This window comes from Contarinia nasturtii, unplaced genomic scaffold, assembly GCF_009176525.2.
Source record: "Contarinia nasturtii isolate CC-2019 unplaced genomic scaffold, AAFC_CNas_1.1 Cnas_scaffold_187, whole genome shotgun sequence".
NCBI lineage: Eukaryota > Metazoa > Arthropoda > Insecta > Diptera > Cecidomyiidae > Contarinia > Contarinia nasturtii.
The window spans coordinates 10240068-10257682 of record NW_022197544.1 but is presented as its reverse complement, the minus strand read 5'-3'; the positions used below and the strand labels follow the sequence as shown (position 1 = coordinate 10257682).

At 31.9% G+C, this 17615-nt stretch overlaps 4 protein-coding genes across 7 annotated transcripts; 1 reads left to right on the top strand and 3 right to left on the bottom strand.

Annotated features, from left to right (window-relative positions):
- Positions 1-131: 131 nt before the first annotated feature.
- LOC116352259 (periodic tryptophan protein 2 homolog) lies at positions 132-2488 on the bottom strand. Of its 2 annotated transcripts, none has more exons than XM_031784716.1 (3): positions 2285-2488; positions 1950-2062; positions 132-1866 (listed from the first exon to the last, which is right to left on the bottom strand). In XM_031784716.1, exons 1-3 carry the CDS (start codon positions 2300-2302, stop codon positions 147-149), a joined length of 1851 nt encoding a protein of 616 aa, XP_031640576.1. In that variant the 5' UTR covers positions 2303-2488; the 3' UTR covers positions 132-146. The 2 variants fall into 2 exon arrangements, with proteins under 2 accessions (XP_031640576.1, XP_031640577.1); XM_031784717.1 differs by having other exon boundaries at positions 2239-2348.
- Positions 2489-3435: 947 nt separating this feature from the next.
- On the bottom strand, positions 3436-10401 carry LOC116336725 (V-type proton ATPase 16 kDa proteolipid subunit). Its single transcript, XM_031760789.1, has 3 exons — positions 9887-10401; positions 5866-6058; positions 3436-5745 (listed from the first exon to the last, which is right to left on the bottom strand). The coding sequence occupies exons 1-3, from the start codon at positions 9975-9977 to the stop codon at positions 5538-5540; spliced, it is 492 nt and encodes a 163-aa protein (XP_031616649.1). The 5' UTR covers positions 9978-10401; the 3' UTR covers positions 3436-5537.
- Positions 10402-12594: 2193 nt separating this feature from the next.
- Positions 12595-16280, bottom strand: LOC116352448 (heat shock protein 75 kDa, mitochondrial). Its single transcript, XM_031785048.1, has 9 exons — positions 16210-16280; positions 15247-15356; positions 15023-15142; positions 14727-14957; positions 14511-14661; positions 14258-14445; positions 13989-14170; positions 13636-13887; positions 12595-13570 (listed from the first exon to the last, which is right to left on the bottom strand). Exons 1-9 carry the CDS (start codon positions 16263-16265, stop codon positions 12707-12709), a joined length of 2154 nt encoding a protein of 717 aa, XP_031640908.1. The 5' UTR covers positions 16266-16280; the 3' UTR covers positions 12595-12706.
- Positions 15752-17609, top strand: LOC116352449 (7-methylguanosine phosphate-specific 5'-nucleotidase). Of its 3 annotated transcripts, none has more exons than XM_031785049.1 (3): positions 15752-15902; positions 16619-17119; positions 17179-17609. In XM_031785049.1, exons 2-3 carry the CDS (start codon positions 16749-16751, stop codon positions 17606-17608), a joined length of 801 nt encoding a protein of 266 aa, XP_031640909.1. In that variant the 5' UTR covers positions 15752-15902; positions 16619-16748; the 3' UTR covers position 17609. The 3 variants fall into 3 exon arrangements, with proteins under 3 accessions (XP_031640909.1, XP_031640910.1, XP_031640911.1); XM_031785050.1 differs by having other exon boundaries at positions 16616-17119; XM_031785051.1 differs by lacking the exon at positions 15752-15902 and adding an exon at positions 15925-16112.
- The last annotated feature ends 6 nt before the right edge of the window (positions 17610-17615 follow it).

Below are 17615 nucleotides of genomic sequence, written 5' to 3'. Positions count from 1 at the left end.
GAGATCCATTTTGATAAAAAAATAATGACACTGTGTCGAAAATAAATATTTCTGCTCTGAATTAGATTGGCAAATGTCACATGTACAAAATGCAATTGGATTCACCTGTCAAACTTCATACAAGTTTAAGTGGCGAAATCTAACAGTCAGCGGTAAAAATTAATCGATACACCCAATAGGAAAATTATACTTGTACAATAATAAAAAATATTAATATTACCACTAAGCGCGGCAACGGCAACTTCTTCTCCATCCGGTTTAAATGCAACAGCAGTAACATTCGATTGAATTTCAATGGTTTCGTGATCACCGGATGATTCAAGACAGTTCCAAATGCGAATGGTATGATCCCATGATCCAGACACCAACATTGATGATGTTGCAACCGGAGCGAATGTAAGTGAAACGACAGGTCCTTCATGTCCGCTCAATACTTCCAATAATCGACCTAATTTCATTGACCACAAATAGATTTCGAAAATATCTCTTCCGCCAGCCACAACCAATTCACCGGATGCATCAAGTGCTAAACTCGAAAATTGAACTGGTCTTGGTGATGTAAATGTCCGAAAATTACGATATCTTACTAAATCATAGGCGCGCACTGTACCATCGAGTGAAGCACTCACTAAAAACTTTTTATTATTGCTAAATTCTAGAGCAGTGATTGCGCTCGAATGTTCACTGAATGTGACAAAACAAAATCCATTATTAACATTCCACACTTTTACTTTGGCATCTTCACCACCAGTAACAAGATATTGGCCATCGGGTGAATAGGCAACACAATTCATTTCACTTGAATGACCTTGTTGTTTCATAATATACTGTTCACTTTGCCATTCCCAAACTAGCAATTGACCGAGATTTGATGAACCTAATGCAATCCAATCACCAGTCACGTTAAATACGACTGTTTCAATTGCAAATTCGGTAATACTTAGCGAGTGAATCAAATTCACATCGGGCATTTCGTGTAGAAAAAAACAACCGTTCGAATAAGCTGTTATTAGCAATTTCGTTTTCTGGTGATAATTGGCGGCTGTTAGTTGTGCATTTGAATCGGTTTTGCGAACATCATCAAGAAGATAGTGTCGAGCCAGTCGCGTATAACTAAATGGATGTGGTTTTACTGATTCATCAGTAACAATTTTTCCTTGATCATCACGACCAGTTATCGCTATACGATCATCTTCATTTAATTGGTCTTCTTGTTCGATATTTGAACCATCATCATTTTGTTCTTCCAATGATTTTTTTGTATCAATTTCATCTTCTGTCGTTTCATCGTCTGCCATTTCTTCTTTGATATTGAATGGTTTTAAATTTTCCAATTGTAAATTACATTCCCAAATGCATAACTGACCATTTCGGCTGATTGTGCTAATATCTAAACTATTTTCTTCAAAGAAACATCCAACAATTGCATCTGTATGACCTGCTAATTGGTATGGTCGGAAATTTTGCAAAAAGTCAATAGCACACAATTTTGTTGTATTATCACGTGCACCAATCGCCAACAATTTTGAATCACTAGACCAGTCTATCCATGTAACATCATCATTGGCTCCATGGAAATGTCGATATGCTTTAAAATTTCCATAATCACCCGATATTTCACCAGGCACAATATAAACAGATACAATATGTGATCGAGAAATGGCAAAATATTTACCATCCGGACTAAAACGTATACAGTTTACTGTTTCTGAAAATTTATGCGTATAAATTACGGTTTGTGATATCATACTGATCATTTGTGCCTCTCCTTTTTCATTAAGAGCTATCATTAAACATCCATTTGGCGAAATTGCAATGGCAGTATAATTATAACGGCTATCCAATGAGAGAGTTTTCGATTTGTTGCTGAGAATAAAGGGGTTTTATTTGTATTTTGAAAGGCTTAGATGTTGTGAAATTATTTGACAAAAGAGAAAAAAATGACTCACTTTTTTAAATCGTACACTGTAATTCGATTTCCCACTGGACTTATGATAGAATTGCCATCATTTGAGAATATCACATTTCCTTTGCGATAAATCGTTCCCAGTAAATTTGAAAACTATTTGAAAAACCATATGGATTTTTATTTAAACAATTGTGTCCGTAAGAATAAATATGGCAATACAAAAACAGAATCTGAAGAACGTTCCATAATTTTTTTTTGCATAGTACAACTCCATACAAAAAAAATTATGTAACGTTCTTCAGATTCCGTTTTTGTATTGCCATATTTACTTTTACGGACACAATTAATTGTATACATGCTTTATTCTCGTCTCACCTTATACGAAAATTTCATTTTGTCTTCGTTTTTCTCGGATTTTCCTTTAATGTCGGCTACCACATGCAAAATCAAAACAATGACACCTAACCTCCCAATTTGACAGTTATGTTCGCACGTGATAGCTATTTTCCCATTTACCGACAATAGCGCCACTCATATGTTCGAAACAACAATAACGAATACAGCTAGAATGAATTGCACGTTGAATTCTCGACGTAATATTTTACACACAGCATAGATTAGTTTTTGTAACAATAGTATTTTTTGCATCGTTTAACATTATAAGATATCTTTAACACCTTACTATTTCATTACTTTTACTTACCTAAAGATGATGAATTACAATTCACACCCGACAAGCGCAATACAATCTAATTAGAATATAGCAGACAGCGGGAGAGAGAGAGAGAGAGAGAGAGAGAGAGAGAGAGGGAGAGGATACACAAAAAGAGATAAATAAAAAATAGCACAGTCAATATCTGTTGTTTTTTTTTGTTTTTTGTTTTATTCTTTGTAACAAATTCCAAAAAGAAAAAAATTCCATTGGAACATTTTCAAATATTCTCCTTTTTTTTCATTCAAATATTTTTTTGCTTACGCGATGTTCAATTTAGTTGGTGCAGTTGTTGTCCCAGTGATAACAACAACAACTACTACAATCACTCTATAGATATATATGTGCTTGCCATTTTTTCTTTTCATTTTTTGTATGTTGTTTGTGTGTTTTTATGTGTCTGTCTCTCGCTTAACCAATATATTACTGATATTTATAGTATAATATTTTCATTTTATGGTAGTTTTTTGTTAATTTTCCTCTAAAAATTGAACCAATTCCAAGTGCCATGCCCAAAAATGTTGGAATCGAAAGAGTCAATACCTAAATAGATATTGGTTGAAGGCATTCGAAAGTGGTTCAATTTCAGTTTTTCAGAACATATACATTTTCTTTCAATTTAAAGTTTTCAATCAACATTTTTATGTTGTCAATAATTTACACCAGTTTTTGTTAGCGAACATTTTTTTTGTGATTAATGTTTTGCACACATTAGAAAATTAAATAAAAAATTCGAAACATTTTTAGTTGGTTTTATAAATACCAAAGATGTTGAAAGAAAAGTGAAGAAAAAATAATAATAAAAAGCAAACGGTTAAGTGAACTCTGTGCAAACAAGCACAAATGAACAGTATTAATAATATACACGATTGGAATGTACAAATAAATTGTGTGTTAAAATTATGCATTCATACATTTTTCTTAAATGTTTTGTTTTTTTTATTCATTTTTTTCTAACATTATCCAACTAAAAAATATCAATTAATTCAATAATAATAATTGGTTCATCGTACATCCCCTGACAATTCTTAAATCTTAGCGACTCAATATTTTACTTCTTTTCTCTCTGATATTATATCAGTGATATATTTCATTTGAACATTTTCGCAGTTATTAGTTTTTGTTACTTTCATTTTTTGTTTGAATAAACAATGTTGTGACTGAAAGTTATGTGAATTGTATTTATATATGGTGTACTTGGGCTTTTGCTACTGCTAGGTTTTTAGTAGGAAGGAGGCAAAAGAAATAGAATCAAAATCACAAATGAAAACTAAATGTTTATCAATGTCCTAATGTGATATATTTATATATTTTTTTCATTATGCATGTTTTTTTTTTAAATATAATACGTGGTTTCTAATCGCAGATAGCATAGCATCGCATAACTATGCAATTCTATGATATGATCGATTGGAGAGTTTGTTCTCAATTACAACTGGCATATCTAAATAGAAAGACAATGATTTTCTTTGCTTCAAAATAATAATAGAACCCAACCAAATTGTGAATTTTATTTTTCTTTTTGAAAATTCAGTCACAAATAGTAAACATAGAGACAAATTATTCAATGTATACATATATAGTGAATAAAAACGAAAAAAAAGTATGGAAAATAGTTAATTGTGAATTAAGAAAAATGTCGTCGACCATAATTGGATAGATGTGTATTGTTCCCTTCGTAGCGGAATGAACAAAATGCAATATGGATTTCATTTTGTGCTATATTTTATTTGCAGTGAAACATATTGTATTTGCTGGCGTATTATTCAAACAATGATGAAAATAATGTTCGAGTGAATATGGAGAAAGTCACATACGTACACATCCGCATAAACAATGTGCTGGTGTAGCAAAGTGAATAAGTGATATATCCTAATGAAATTAAGTACGCCGCTTACAGTTGATCTTATCGATTTGTCGAATTAGAAAATTGTTGAATATGGTCTGATATGGCTGACGAGAAGAAAATCAAGTGGTCCAGCATCTTGACACACCTGGTCGGCTCTCATAATTCTATCATCTCCACAACTCAAATTTGTCTATCTGCATTGAACGGATCGATTTTGAAAATGACTTGATTTATAATTGGCAGCTTTTGATTTAAGATGTTGTCCAAGTCTAAATTACATTCTATTTTCATTTTGAAATGACTGCTTCATTCATGCGTGAAATTTAGTATGTTAAATTTTAATCGGTCAAGATGAAATGGATTTTATTTGTGCGTGCACTTGATCAGTATTTTTTCCCAGATGTCGTGTTTTTGAACACGATATGATCCAACATAAGATTTCTTTTTTGATTGGGGACTGGAGAAAAGAGAATAATCTTTTCCATTTTTGTTTTTAATGATTCCTAACCGATTGATTAATATGAATTAATGCATACGAAATGCAAACTATATAATATTTCACAATTTTTTTTATCATTTTCTCAAAACCGATTGGAACAAATGCCCAAATCAATATCAATATATGTTTTTACCGGTTTTTACATGGATTTCCAGCGACAAACTATTTTCTTGTGGGATATAAATTTAGATTTTTTCGCTGTCCCTCTCTCTCTCTCACACACACATTCTAACCGCGTTTTGTTTCGAAACTAGTTATTTTTCTTTATGTACAGATATAAGGTGAATAATGTAATGTTTTAGGTCTTCATTTTTTGAACTGTGTGTCGATCATCTTGACAATATATTAAATGCGTGGGCATTTTTTTTTATTAAAACCAAACTGTATGTGGTTCCTCTTGTTTTCAATTTGAATTTATTTTATTATTTGATTTTTTTTTAAATTTATTTATTCGTATTTGTAATGATTTTTTTTTTTTTTTCATATGCTAACAGTATTTGCTAAAAGTATTTGCAAATAAATTGATTTTGTTCGCAACACGTGGATGCTGAATACATTTACAGACATTTTACAATTTAATGTAAAGATAGATGGCTACAATAAGTCCGTACAGACCCAATACTTCGGCGAAAATGAGAATCAAAATCATACCGACGAACAAACGTGGCTGTTGTGCTGTACCTCTTACACCAGCATCACCAACAATACCAATTGCAAAACCGGCAGCTAAACCTGAGAAGCCGACCGCCAGTCCTGAACCTAAGTGCATAAAACCTCTGCAAAATGCAAACAATCCAAGATAAAAGAATATTGCCGATTAGATTATTTTGATTTGTTTTTATGTATTTTTTTGTGAGATGAACGACAAAACCTGGATTTGGTCGCAATTAACTTACTTGAACAGTGAATAACCTGTTTTTGAGTCTGTCAGTTGACCGGCGATAAGTACAGCCACTACCAGACCGTAAATGGCAATGATACCAGCCATGACAACGGGAATGATTGATTTCATGATTAATTCGGGTCGCATCACTGACATAGCAGCAATACCTGTTCCAGATTTTGCTGTTCCATATGCAGCTCCCAAAGCTGAAAACAAACAAAAAAAATCAATTAATAATGGATTGAAATGTCATCATAGTTCGAAGCGAACGTCTATCTGTCTCTGTGTGTTTCAGTTTTGTATAATTCGTACGCCGTTCACAATGTGCACATTTAGTTTATACGACACTTTTTGCTACGCGCACAAATTAAAGGAAAAATAAAACTGAAAACTCACATTTTAAGACGCTATGTTATATTTTGTAGTATACTATAGTATACTATAAATCAGCAAGAGCTAAATATAGATAGACTAGGAAATATTTAAAATTAACACAGAAACGTTCTAGCCGAGCAAAGCACATAGACAGAAAGAGACAGAGAGTTCGAATTATCCATCACCTGTTTCGCACTTTTCATGCACTCATTTATTTGTACATTTTGCACTCACACCAAAATTTTGCTACTACTGAACGTATCATAATGATTTAATTCAATATGTGACTGAGTTAATTGTTTCATATACTCATGAATTGCCATTTCTTCCTCAAGGAAACATATAATTTGAATTGTGTATTTGATGTGAAACGTTGTTTAAGATTTTTTTTAACGCAAATATATTTTGTATAATTTTACGAAAGTCGTAATTTGGTCCAAATATAATATACATAAACAATACAGTGTTTACAGTCACATTTCGCTATGTATTGTTTTTAATAACAATAAAAAAAATATATATTGAAAATTATGTGTTGGCATAGATTTTGAAACCGGCACATGTGATATTGTTTAAAATTCTATGTGCGTTCTTATGCTATTTTTTTATCTCTCTATTTGTCATCAAGAAAAATTCAACATATGTATTCCTGTCTGGTTGGACCTTTTAGATATTTCGACGAATAGATTGGATGATAAACAGATAGTAGAATCTTTTTTTTTAGTGGAAAAAGAGAAAAAATCGCTCCTTTTTTGAACAAAAAAAATCGTCGACTATTTTTGTGCGTGCAAGTCATATCTTTTGATTTTTTATACTCGTTGTGTCTAAGCTTACAGTTAATCGTAAGTATATGGTGAAGGTATACACATGGAGTGTGAGTATCGATGCGAACATGTGTGCGTTTGAAAATTTTTCATATGCAGTATGAATTAAGAACATTTGGTTCTATTTTATGGCTGTGAATAATATCGACGATTGCCGAGATATCCAATCATTTGATTTTTCTTTTTTTATTTCCAGTGTTTACATTTTATAGTTTCAATATTTTCCATAGTTTCATTCAATCTCAATGAATAATTGTATTCTTATTTTATTTAATACAGATAGTATGACGTTAAGGGAGAAAAAAAGGTTTGGTGTCCCAAAACTTCAATTGAAATTGTGACAATGAAAAGGGGCATAAAAATCATTTTGATTTCAAGTTGAAACTAATGGGGTTATTTATTTATTTATTTATTTATTTTTTCATTATACAGATGCATATTGAAAACTAAATAACTGTACAAAAAGGAGTTGAGCGTTTAATGTTTTATTTGTATGGTAAAAAATCAAGCAAAGGAAAAAAAATCATATATGTTGTATGTTGCACGTCTCAAAAATGTATTATATGTATTGTACGATTGTACCGCATACAAAGTAAAAAATTGACAAACACGTACTTCAAGTTAAACAGATCATGTGACATTGCCCCACCTATGTGAGCCCCACAAGTATATTCATTGATCAAAACACGAGTTCAATTGTATTTTTGCTTTTATTCCAATTTGGTTTGTATTCATAAATTCAATATGCATTACAAAATTTCGGAATTCAAGCTTCAAAATATTACATAAAGTAATTTCTCTTTGCCAATTTGAAAGCAAATAAATTGTAATCTCATCATTGCTCTCTTTTTGAATCATTTACTTCAATTTTTGACGTAACGGAAGTCATGTGATAGCTATGGTACACTTGTTGATAAAATGGTTTCTCAATGAATTCATTACAATAAAGACAAATGTGATATTCCGCCATTGCGTGTGCCATAATATTCACTACGCACCAGATAAAATATATATGTATCCAGTTCAATATGAATCAAGTTAAAATCAATTACACTTCAATATGATTTTCGTCGAAATTTTGCGTTTTTTTGGCTTTATAATATGATCATTTTAATTATCTGCATTCATATAAAAGACACCAGACTAAAAAAAATCAAAATATGAGCATTTGGAATGGAGCAGGCTTGTGATATTTTGTCTACAATAAGAGCAAATAATGATTGTACCCGATCTGCACGTGTATATCAATTTTGTTCACACTATCTTCATCATTTAAATGCGAATGGGAAAATTCAGACATTTCAAACAATGATTCTACGATGTAAATTAGAATATATGGAAAGTTTTTTTTACGAAATGTTCATTTATTTATGTTTGTAGTTTTTAATCTGTTCATAACTGAAACACGTTTGATTTTAGGACGAATAGATTTTCTTCTTCTATTGTACGAAAACAACAAACTGCCATATAAATTATTTATTATTTTATATGGATACGATTCGAAACATTTGATTTTCATTCTTGTTTTGGTAGGCCAATATTTTAATGCCATGGGGTGCCTATGAGTCAATTATTATAGCTCAAATTCATAATAAAATCAAGAAAATCTTGATATCAATATTTCAATTAAAAAAAAAATCCGCTTTTCCATATGGTAGTGATTGAAGAAGAAAAAAATTGCCATTGAACGAAGCAAGTCATTTTGCGAATTTCATTTTGCAAGATGACTTTTTCAAATTTAAAAGCGAATGACACATGACGCGTCACATGCTCTTCATAAATCGATGAATCTACTTGAATCAGCAAAGCAGTTTTATACACTAAGCACAAATACACAACCACATATAAACATTGAAATCAAATATCTTATCATTGAACGGAGCTGATGTTATTTGCCATACTAAACATTTACGTAAAATAGCCACGAATACGACATACACTCGCACGTCCATATCATATGATGAACGTGAAGGAGAAAATGTTGGTGTGTTGCATACGAAAAAGCGATACATATGTGTGATTGTTGGTGTTTCGATTTGCGTTTGAAACCGATGTACCGAATATTTCACGAACAAATTTTACGAAGAAGCAATAAACGAAAGAGAGTAAGAAAAAATCGAAATTCATTCGCATATGTATAAGTGCAGAACTCGTGACATATTTTTATTAGCACGACTTTAACCGGTACAAAAAAAAGTCTTTTGGAAATGTTTTATAAATTTGACGCATCAGGCATAAGAATAAAAACGTTTAACTCTAGGATATTTTCTGTGTGTACTATGTTACATCCATTAAATTGCATCTAAATCTTGGCTTAGAAATGAAAATGAAACAAATTGATTTTTCTCCTTTGAAATGTCAAAAGAAACAAAAACTGAACACTAATAAATTTGTTCAAAATGAAACGGAGATCAAAGTTAGCAAAATCTTTGCTTTGATGCTATGATTTAGATGGACGGAAGTGAGACACATACTTAATATGAAAATCAGTAGTCCTTGGCCCAAAATCAATATATCCCATTGTAGGGTATTGCGTTTAAAGCATTTCTCTTACAAATACATATGTTTGGAATGATGTATTTGTGATAGATTTTTAATAATCATTTTCATCGACAAACGACATCAACGAATAAATTTTCATTGCGAACAACTTGTTTCTTTTTCTCTTTCTCACGTACACACAAACTGATATACATTGAGAACTTTCCAAACTGCGTGGTGTGTGCATTTGAAATTCTGTGTGCATATACTCTTTGTATTACAGTAAATTTTGAAACATTTCTCTGTGTTTCTCTGATTTTCAGATAGGTTGAACTGAGACTTAATCACACTTACCACTAAAGATGATAGCTGAAGCGGCTCCCATTACACCAAAGAATGGACCGTAGACTGGATTATTAACAAGATCTTGAGGTTGTCCTGACATTTTGTTAGAGATTTGATTGCTTTCTTGTGGCGAGTCAAAAAATTAAATATTTGTAGTTGGCAGAATGTTTTAAAATTCTGAAGAACGTATGGAGTTTTCGTTTGGTTTATCCCGGTTGACTTGGAAGTTTTTTTTTCTTTTTATGCGCTGTCGCTCTTTCACTCTCACAATCAATTACTTGACTTTGTCCGCTTTTATTGATTTTGATTTTGCGAATTTAGGTGTTTTTATTTCTCTGATTGAAATTTTTTTCTGTGTTATCTCGGTTTTTCTTCGTATTTTTTCTGTTGTGTATTGAAAATAATCCGTTCGGAGTATTTACAGGTCCAGAAAAAATATTTGTGGTTGGTATTTAGAAAAATGATAAAAACAGAACTAGCTTTACGCACGTACAGCACTTAACTAAAATGTCCCAGCGAAACACTCTCCAATATGATCTCACTAGATATAAAACGGTCATATGACACACGACTATGTCACAAATTCATGCAACGCGATTGCTGATTGGTTGCGTTTGTTGTGTGCGTGCAAATTATGACCAATAAGCGAGTCGCTTTGATTGCCGCTCACTATTCGGATACGTATACGAATACATCTAGTGTGTTGAGTGTATTCGTTTTGCATGTAAAACTCGCATCAGCGCTTCGACACATTGTCATAGTGCGCGAGCGCTGCGAAATAAATAATTGTGCTTGTATTCAATTTAATTATTGTTATCTCATTGAAGGCATTGAAGGCATTGATATACCAAATATACGTTCACATACACAATGAACAATACACATGTATCGACATTGTGTCACATAACCCAATATACAATGGTATTGCTTTTTTATATGGAAAAGGGGAATTATACTTATCACTTGCTCATATGAACCGCTTAGAATAAAAGTAGATAATGGTAGAAAGTTAAAAAAAATCTCAATCATAAAGTGTTATGAAAATAATACTCAATCAAGGAAAAAAGTGAAAATAAAAGTCGATCAAGAAAAAAATTGAAAATAAAAGTCAAACACAATTTATGATCGATTTTTATTTTCACTTTTTTTCTTGATTGAGTATTATTATAACTCAATTTATGATAGAGATTTTTTTTCACCTTTTTCTTGATTGATTAGTGATTTTTCTAGTTGACCATTTAGTGGTGTTCGAGAATTGAGGAAAAAATGTCTTTTTTCTTTCACTTTTTACTTTTCCGCTGAAATGGCACTGTTGTAGGTCCGTATATATTTGGCGTTTGCCATTTCAGCGGTCTTCCGTGTTTTTCATACAAGCCTCCCATGTAGATGGTGAAAAATCGTGAAAAATGAAAAAAATTCTTAAATTTTTTTTCTTCGATTTACAAATACTACTCAATTCTCTGTATCACCTGGTGAAATCAGAATGAAAAAAATCGCATTCCTTATCATCCAAATCACGATCTGGACTTTTTTCACTGTTTGAGTGCTCTATACCGAGTCTCCGAGAGTTTCATATAAAGTTGCTATGTGATGCCTATTGAATAGTAAGCGAATACCAATCGTGATTGAATCAATAGGCGTCATTTGGCTATTGCAAGGCGAGTTTATATGAAACTCTCGGAGACTCGGTACAGAGCACAAAAAGTGAAAGAAAAAAGACATTTTTTTCTCAATTCTCGAACACCACTAAATGGTCAACTAGAAAAATCACTAATCAATCAAGAAAAAGGTGAAAAAAAATCTCAATCATAAATTGAGTTATAATAATACTCAATCAAGAAAAAAAGTGAAAATAAAAATCGATCATAAATTGTGTTTGACTTTTATTTTCAATTTTTTTCTTGATCGACTTTTATTTTCACTTTTTTCCTTGATTGAGTATTATTTTCATAACACTTTATGATTGAGATTTTTTTTAACTTTCTACCATTATCTACTTTTATTCTAAGCGGTTCATATGTTACTTGCGTCAGCAAGGAATGGTTCCACGGTCCGTAAAATTTTCATGTGACTTACATTTTTACACACAAGACAAAACAAGTATTAACGCATATAACATGTAATGTATCATCGTTTAGCTAACAACACGTGATTCATCATACCACAGAAAAATTTCTCCTTAAATTCTATTGGAATGAAATTTATCTTTTTTATTTTGTTTTTTTTTTTTACTTGAATATTCTATTTTGAAAGAAGGATAATTGAATAATTTAAGCGATTTTAAGCGAGTTAATTGATGTAAAAATACAAAAATTGATTTCAAATATTTAAAAAGTATTCATTATTTTCATGGAAGCATCGAAGAAATTGTTTAACATTTTTTGTGCAAATAAATTTCAAAAGTTAAATCATCTGACTCGGTATCGTTCCATTAATTTTGATCAGATTTGTTTATATGATATAAAATGAAAGAATAGAATTCAGCTGGAAGATGTGATCAACGACATACAACGTTCACGCGCTCAATCACACAGCATACACAAACATACCTATTATTTAACAACAGATCGTTGGTAGACTCTCGTGACCGGGCACATGCAACCGAATTTGTGCTAAGAAAGCATATTGTTATATTGTACTATAGCCTATATTGTACTAAGAAAACATACTATCGCATGATATTACACATTGTATGAATAAATAAATGATTACTACTATTTATAAGCTCAGAACTCAGTATATTTGCCGTTTTCATTCATAATTTACTTCATACATATATACTATAACAATGATATTTTATTCACTTTTTTTCTACCAAAAATGTACATACTAGTGTTTTTCTAGTGCTTTTGTCAATAATTCGTTGATAGATTTGACGAGGCTTTGTGCATCTTCAATTAGTCGAGCACCAAGCATTGCATTTCCAAACAATTGATTGATCAAAAGTTGACTGAGCTCTGGATTTGAATCTTTCAATTGGAACAACTTTTTAATAATTGGATGCTTTGGATTAATTTCCAATTGCGGTTGCAAGATAGCATATCTATTTTCTTCAGGAATTTGATGGCCTTGCGATCGAATGAAATGACGAGCATCAGCCATATTTTCAACTGTAATCACACATGGATGTTCAACCAAACGTGTGGTAACTTTAACAGTGGACACTTTTCCCTCTAATTGTTTTTGAATCCAATCTGTTAACTCATTAACTTGTGAACGTTGCAAACTATCTTCGCCCAAAAAATTACTTAGATCCGTTTCATTTGTATCGGCACGCATTTCCTTTTCAACCGAAATAATATCTTTGCCAGCAAATGTTTTCAGATATGAGAACACCAATTCATCATATGGATCATAACAAAATAATACTTCGATATTTTTTGATTTTAATGCTTCAAAATATGGTGAACTTTCAGCTAATTCGCGATTTGGTGCGGCCAAATAGTAAATCACTTTTTGGTCTGGTTCCATTCGTGCACAGTAATCCATCAATGAAATCTTTTGATTCTTATTTTCTACACGATTTGAATTGTATCGCAGTAGTTTTCCAATTTCTTCGCGTTGTTTTATGTCGTCTGATATTATGATTCCTTCTTTCAAGAATAAATTATAATCATTGTAGAATTCTTCGAATCCAGTTGGCTCTTTTTTCGCACATTCTTGTAGATGCCGCAAAATACGGGAAGTTAATACCTAGGGATACAAATGAAACAGTTTTAGAAGGTATAAAATATTCATAATCGTAAAAATATTATTACATTTCGTAATTTTGCGATTAGTGCACTATTTTGCAGAAGTTCACGACTCAAGTTCAATGGAATGTCCTCCGAATCAACTACACCTTTCACGAATCGAAGCCATTTTGGCAAGAGTTTGTCAACCTTTGATTGAATCAAAATTTTACGTGTATACAGTGCTAATCCAGCCTCAGTAGATTGTGATAACTCCATCAAATTTGGTTTTGACGATGGAAAATACAACAATGCCCGAATACTTATTGGAACGTCTGTCTGTAAAAATGATGAAGAAAAGATACAATTTTTATCAAAAATTGAACATTTACAAAGACAAAAAAATTATGTTCATTTTTGTTAAATAGCAAACTCCTCACTTTATAATGTAAAGTGAAACGCGGCTTTAAATACGTATTTGAAACAAAACGATAGAAATCATCGTATTGATCGGTTGTTATGTTCTTCGGATCCATCAACCAAAGTGGTTGCAATTCATTCACTTGTTCTTTATTCAAATAAACTGGATGGCCTACGAAATTACTGTATTTTTTGATGACAGCTAAAATAAAAATTATATAAAATTAGATTATTAATCATTGTTGAATTAGACCAGACAATTTTTCATTTGTGAAGTGAGCTCACTCACTTTTGATTCGATCCTCATCGGCATATTCGCGACATTCTGCTTTCAAGTGTAAAACGATTTTGGTGCCAATCTCAGCATCGTCGATATCTTCAATTTCATATGTTCCTGTGCCATCTGATGTCCATTTCAAACCAGATGATCCTGGTTTTGCTGACTTTGTAAAAACTTCAACTTTATTGGCAACCATACTGTCAAGAGGTTATATATTTTGTTAAAACTCTTAAAGCAATAATAGTTTATAAAATAAACTTACAAAGCGGAATAGAAACCAACGCCAAATTGACCAATGATATTTGAAGCATTGTCGCTGGTATTACCAGATTTTTGAATTTCATCCAAAAATTGTTTTGAACCACTGCGAGCAATTGTTCCCAAATGGCTGATTAATTCCTCTCGAGTCATGCCTTTATAGTGAAATAACAGACACTTTGAAATATTATGAAGAAAATATTTCAACACTAGACCTTACCTATTCCATTATCTTTGATTGTCAATGTTAATGCTTGTTTATTTGTTTCCAAATTAATTTCAAGGGGCCTATCGATATTTTCATATTTGCTTTGATCTCCGCCAGCCGTTTGAATGGAATAACGAAATTTTTCCAAGGCATCACTAGCATTTGATACTAGTTCACGCACAAATACTTCACTTTCCGAGTATAGTGATCGGGCGACTATATCCAACAACATTCGTGTTTCAGCTGAAATTAAATAAAACACTCTTTTCAGGAAATGTAGCTCGCAAAATGAAGAAGAAAATGCATACCCTTGAATTCGTGCTTATCAACTTGGCTTTTGAATGCACGTTTTGCACTAGCAGAGCAAAAATATTGCTTTTGAACAATCAATGGAACACTCGATTGCATTGATGCAAGGTTATATTCATCTAAAAGATGAGAAAATGTTATACAAGTGCCATTCTGTGGACCTTGCGATAGTAAAACTTGATTGCTTTTGAAAGTGTTTTTTTTTGTCAATTATGCCACTAACCAGAATTGGTGCAATGCAAAGGCGGCATTTGCCGAACACTTTGCATCAGCAGCTTTGAAGAGCCAGAATAAATAGCTCGATTTTGCTTAAGCAAATTGAGTAACCGTAAACTGGATGCCATTTCGAAAACAATAAAACAGTTGAGCAAAATTAATCTTTTTTAATGTTGCAAAATTCAAAATGTTCTAGATGATACAAATCGAATGATAACAAACATGTGTACTCTTTTACATGCTGTCTTTTTGACATTGCGTGCCTATGTGAATGTTAAAACTGAAATCACTAGATCAACGTTACGGCCATCTGTAGTTTCGATTTAGAATCAATGTGTTACTTTCTTTTTTCGCATTTTCTTCTTTTTCTACATTTATTAATTTTTTATGATAAAACGTTTTCTACATATCTTAAATGTTTTTTTTTTCTAAAGATTAAAATAATAAAATTCAAAAAGACTTGAAAAATCAATTTTGACAACACACATACAATTGAGTTTGACAATTCATGATTTTTGTTGTAGTCAAAAAGTGTGTGTTTGTTTTTAAAAGTTCATTTTCTGAATGATTTTCAAAAGTTACAAATAAAATTGTAAATTTATTGTCAAAACACCAGCATTGTGATTAGCACTGACGGATGACAGAGCACTGAGCAGACTAAAAGTAATTTTGAGCCCGAAATCCCTATATTTGCTGTGCATTGCAAATAGAAATGCTCAGCATTCAAAATGAGGGATTCGTTGTGTTTTTCGATTTTTTTCGTTGGAATATTTGTCGTGTTGATTAATGATGGATACAAATAAAGTGATATATCGAGCGATGCATTATAAGTATAAACGAAAAAAAAATGTGCATACTTGGCGATTATTTTATGTGAATTCATCAATTTATAAATTACAATTTTACAATAAACTGATTAAATGTGTGTTTTGTGTATCAAAGACCAAAAAATCACAATACGATAACCTACTTCAAATAGAATTCAATGCAAGCACATTCAATCTGTTTATTTTTCAGTTTATACATTGAGCTAACCACAGCAATGAAACAACAACAACAATAACACATATTTTTACTGTCCAAATTTTGATGTCAAATGGTGTCGACATTGGTGACGGTATCTTGAAACAGACTGAACTAGCGTGGACATGGACTGTGTGTTTCTTCTGTTACATGTACATACGTTGTAATGGACAAGTATAGTAACATGGCGTCGTTCAAATAAATTTAAAAATCCATCCACTCGTGTCGACACCATCTAGCACGGTAGTAGGGATTTCATTGCTGTGGAGCTAACTAAATAAAATAATTTTTATTGTTTTATTCGAAAACAATTTCTTCCTTCTATTTTCTTCTATGATTGGCGTGTATTGAAGCAGATGCTGAAAAACAAAAATCGAGTGCCTGATTCAGTTTGACTTGGCACGTTTTTAAGTTCAAGCGATTTGTTGGCACCTATCAGTCCAACCGATATTAGTATTCAAGCATTATCACAAATATCGTTACATCATGACGACAAAACCACAACAGTTTTTTAGATTGTGTGAAATAGATGTGCTCACTCGATCAAATTGTAAAATTAAAGATCCTGAACATGTTTTAAAAATAATAAATAATATTATTAGCGGAGGCAACAAAGAATTACAAATTGTGACAGATTTTGATTTTACACTGACGAAACAGAAAACGCACGACGAGAAACCGGTTTTATCTAGTTTTGGCATGTTTAGAAAATGTAAATCATTGCCAACATCATTTTTAGAGGACACCAAAAAGCTATACGAAATATACCGGCCCATCGAAATTTGCCCAAAAATTACGCAGAACGAAAAAAGAAAGCATATGATTGATTGGTGGGTGCAAAGCCGCGATTTATTAAAGTAAGTAAATGTTTATTTACGGGGTGAAAACTGTTTAACTCTTTTAATTCTTTCTACAGAGGTTTTCCATTTGATTCCACTGAAATAGAGCAATTAGCCAAAGAATATGGACATGTACTGCGAGATGGAACACACGACATTTTTTCACTTTCCGAAGAAATGAATGTACCAATTCTGGTATTTTCAGCTGGATTGGGTGATTCAATTCGAGCAATTTTACGGCATGAACAAATCTTTTTTCCAAATGTAAAACTTGTATCAAATTTTCTTAAATACGACAACGGATTACTCAATGGATTTTCCGATGATTATCCTCTTATTCATACCTTTAATAAAAATGAAACTGTTTTAGAAGGCACAGAATATTATGACATGGTTCATAATCGTAAAAACGTTATTCTCATGGGGTTTGTAATGATTCCGTTCCGTTTGATTACACTGTGTGTCACCAAAAATCTAACTGACATGAAAGACACCATTTCCGCATAATTTTGGG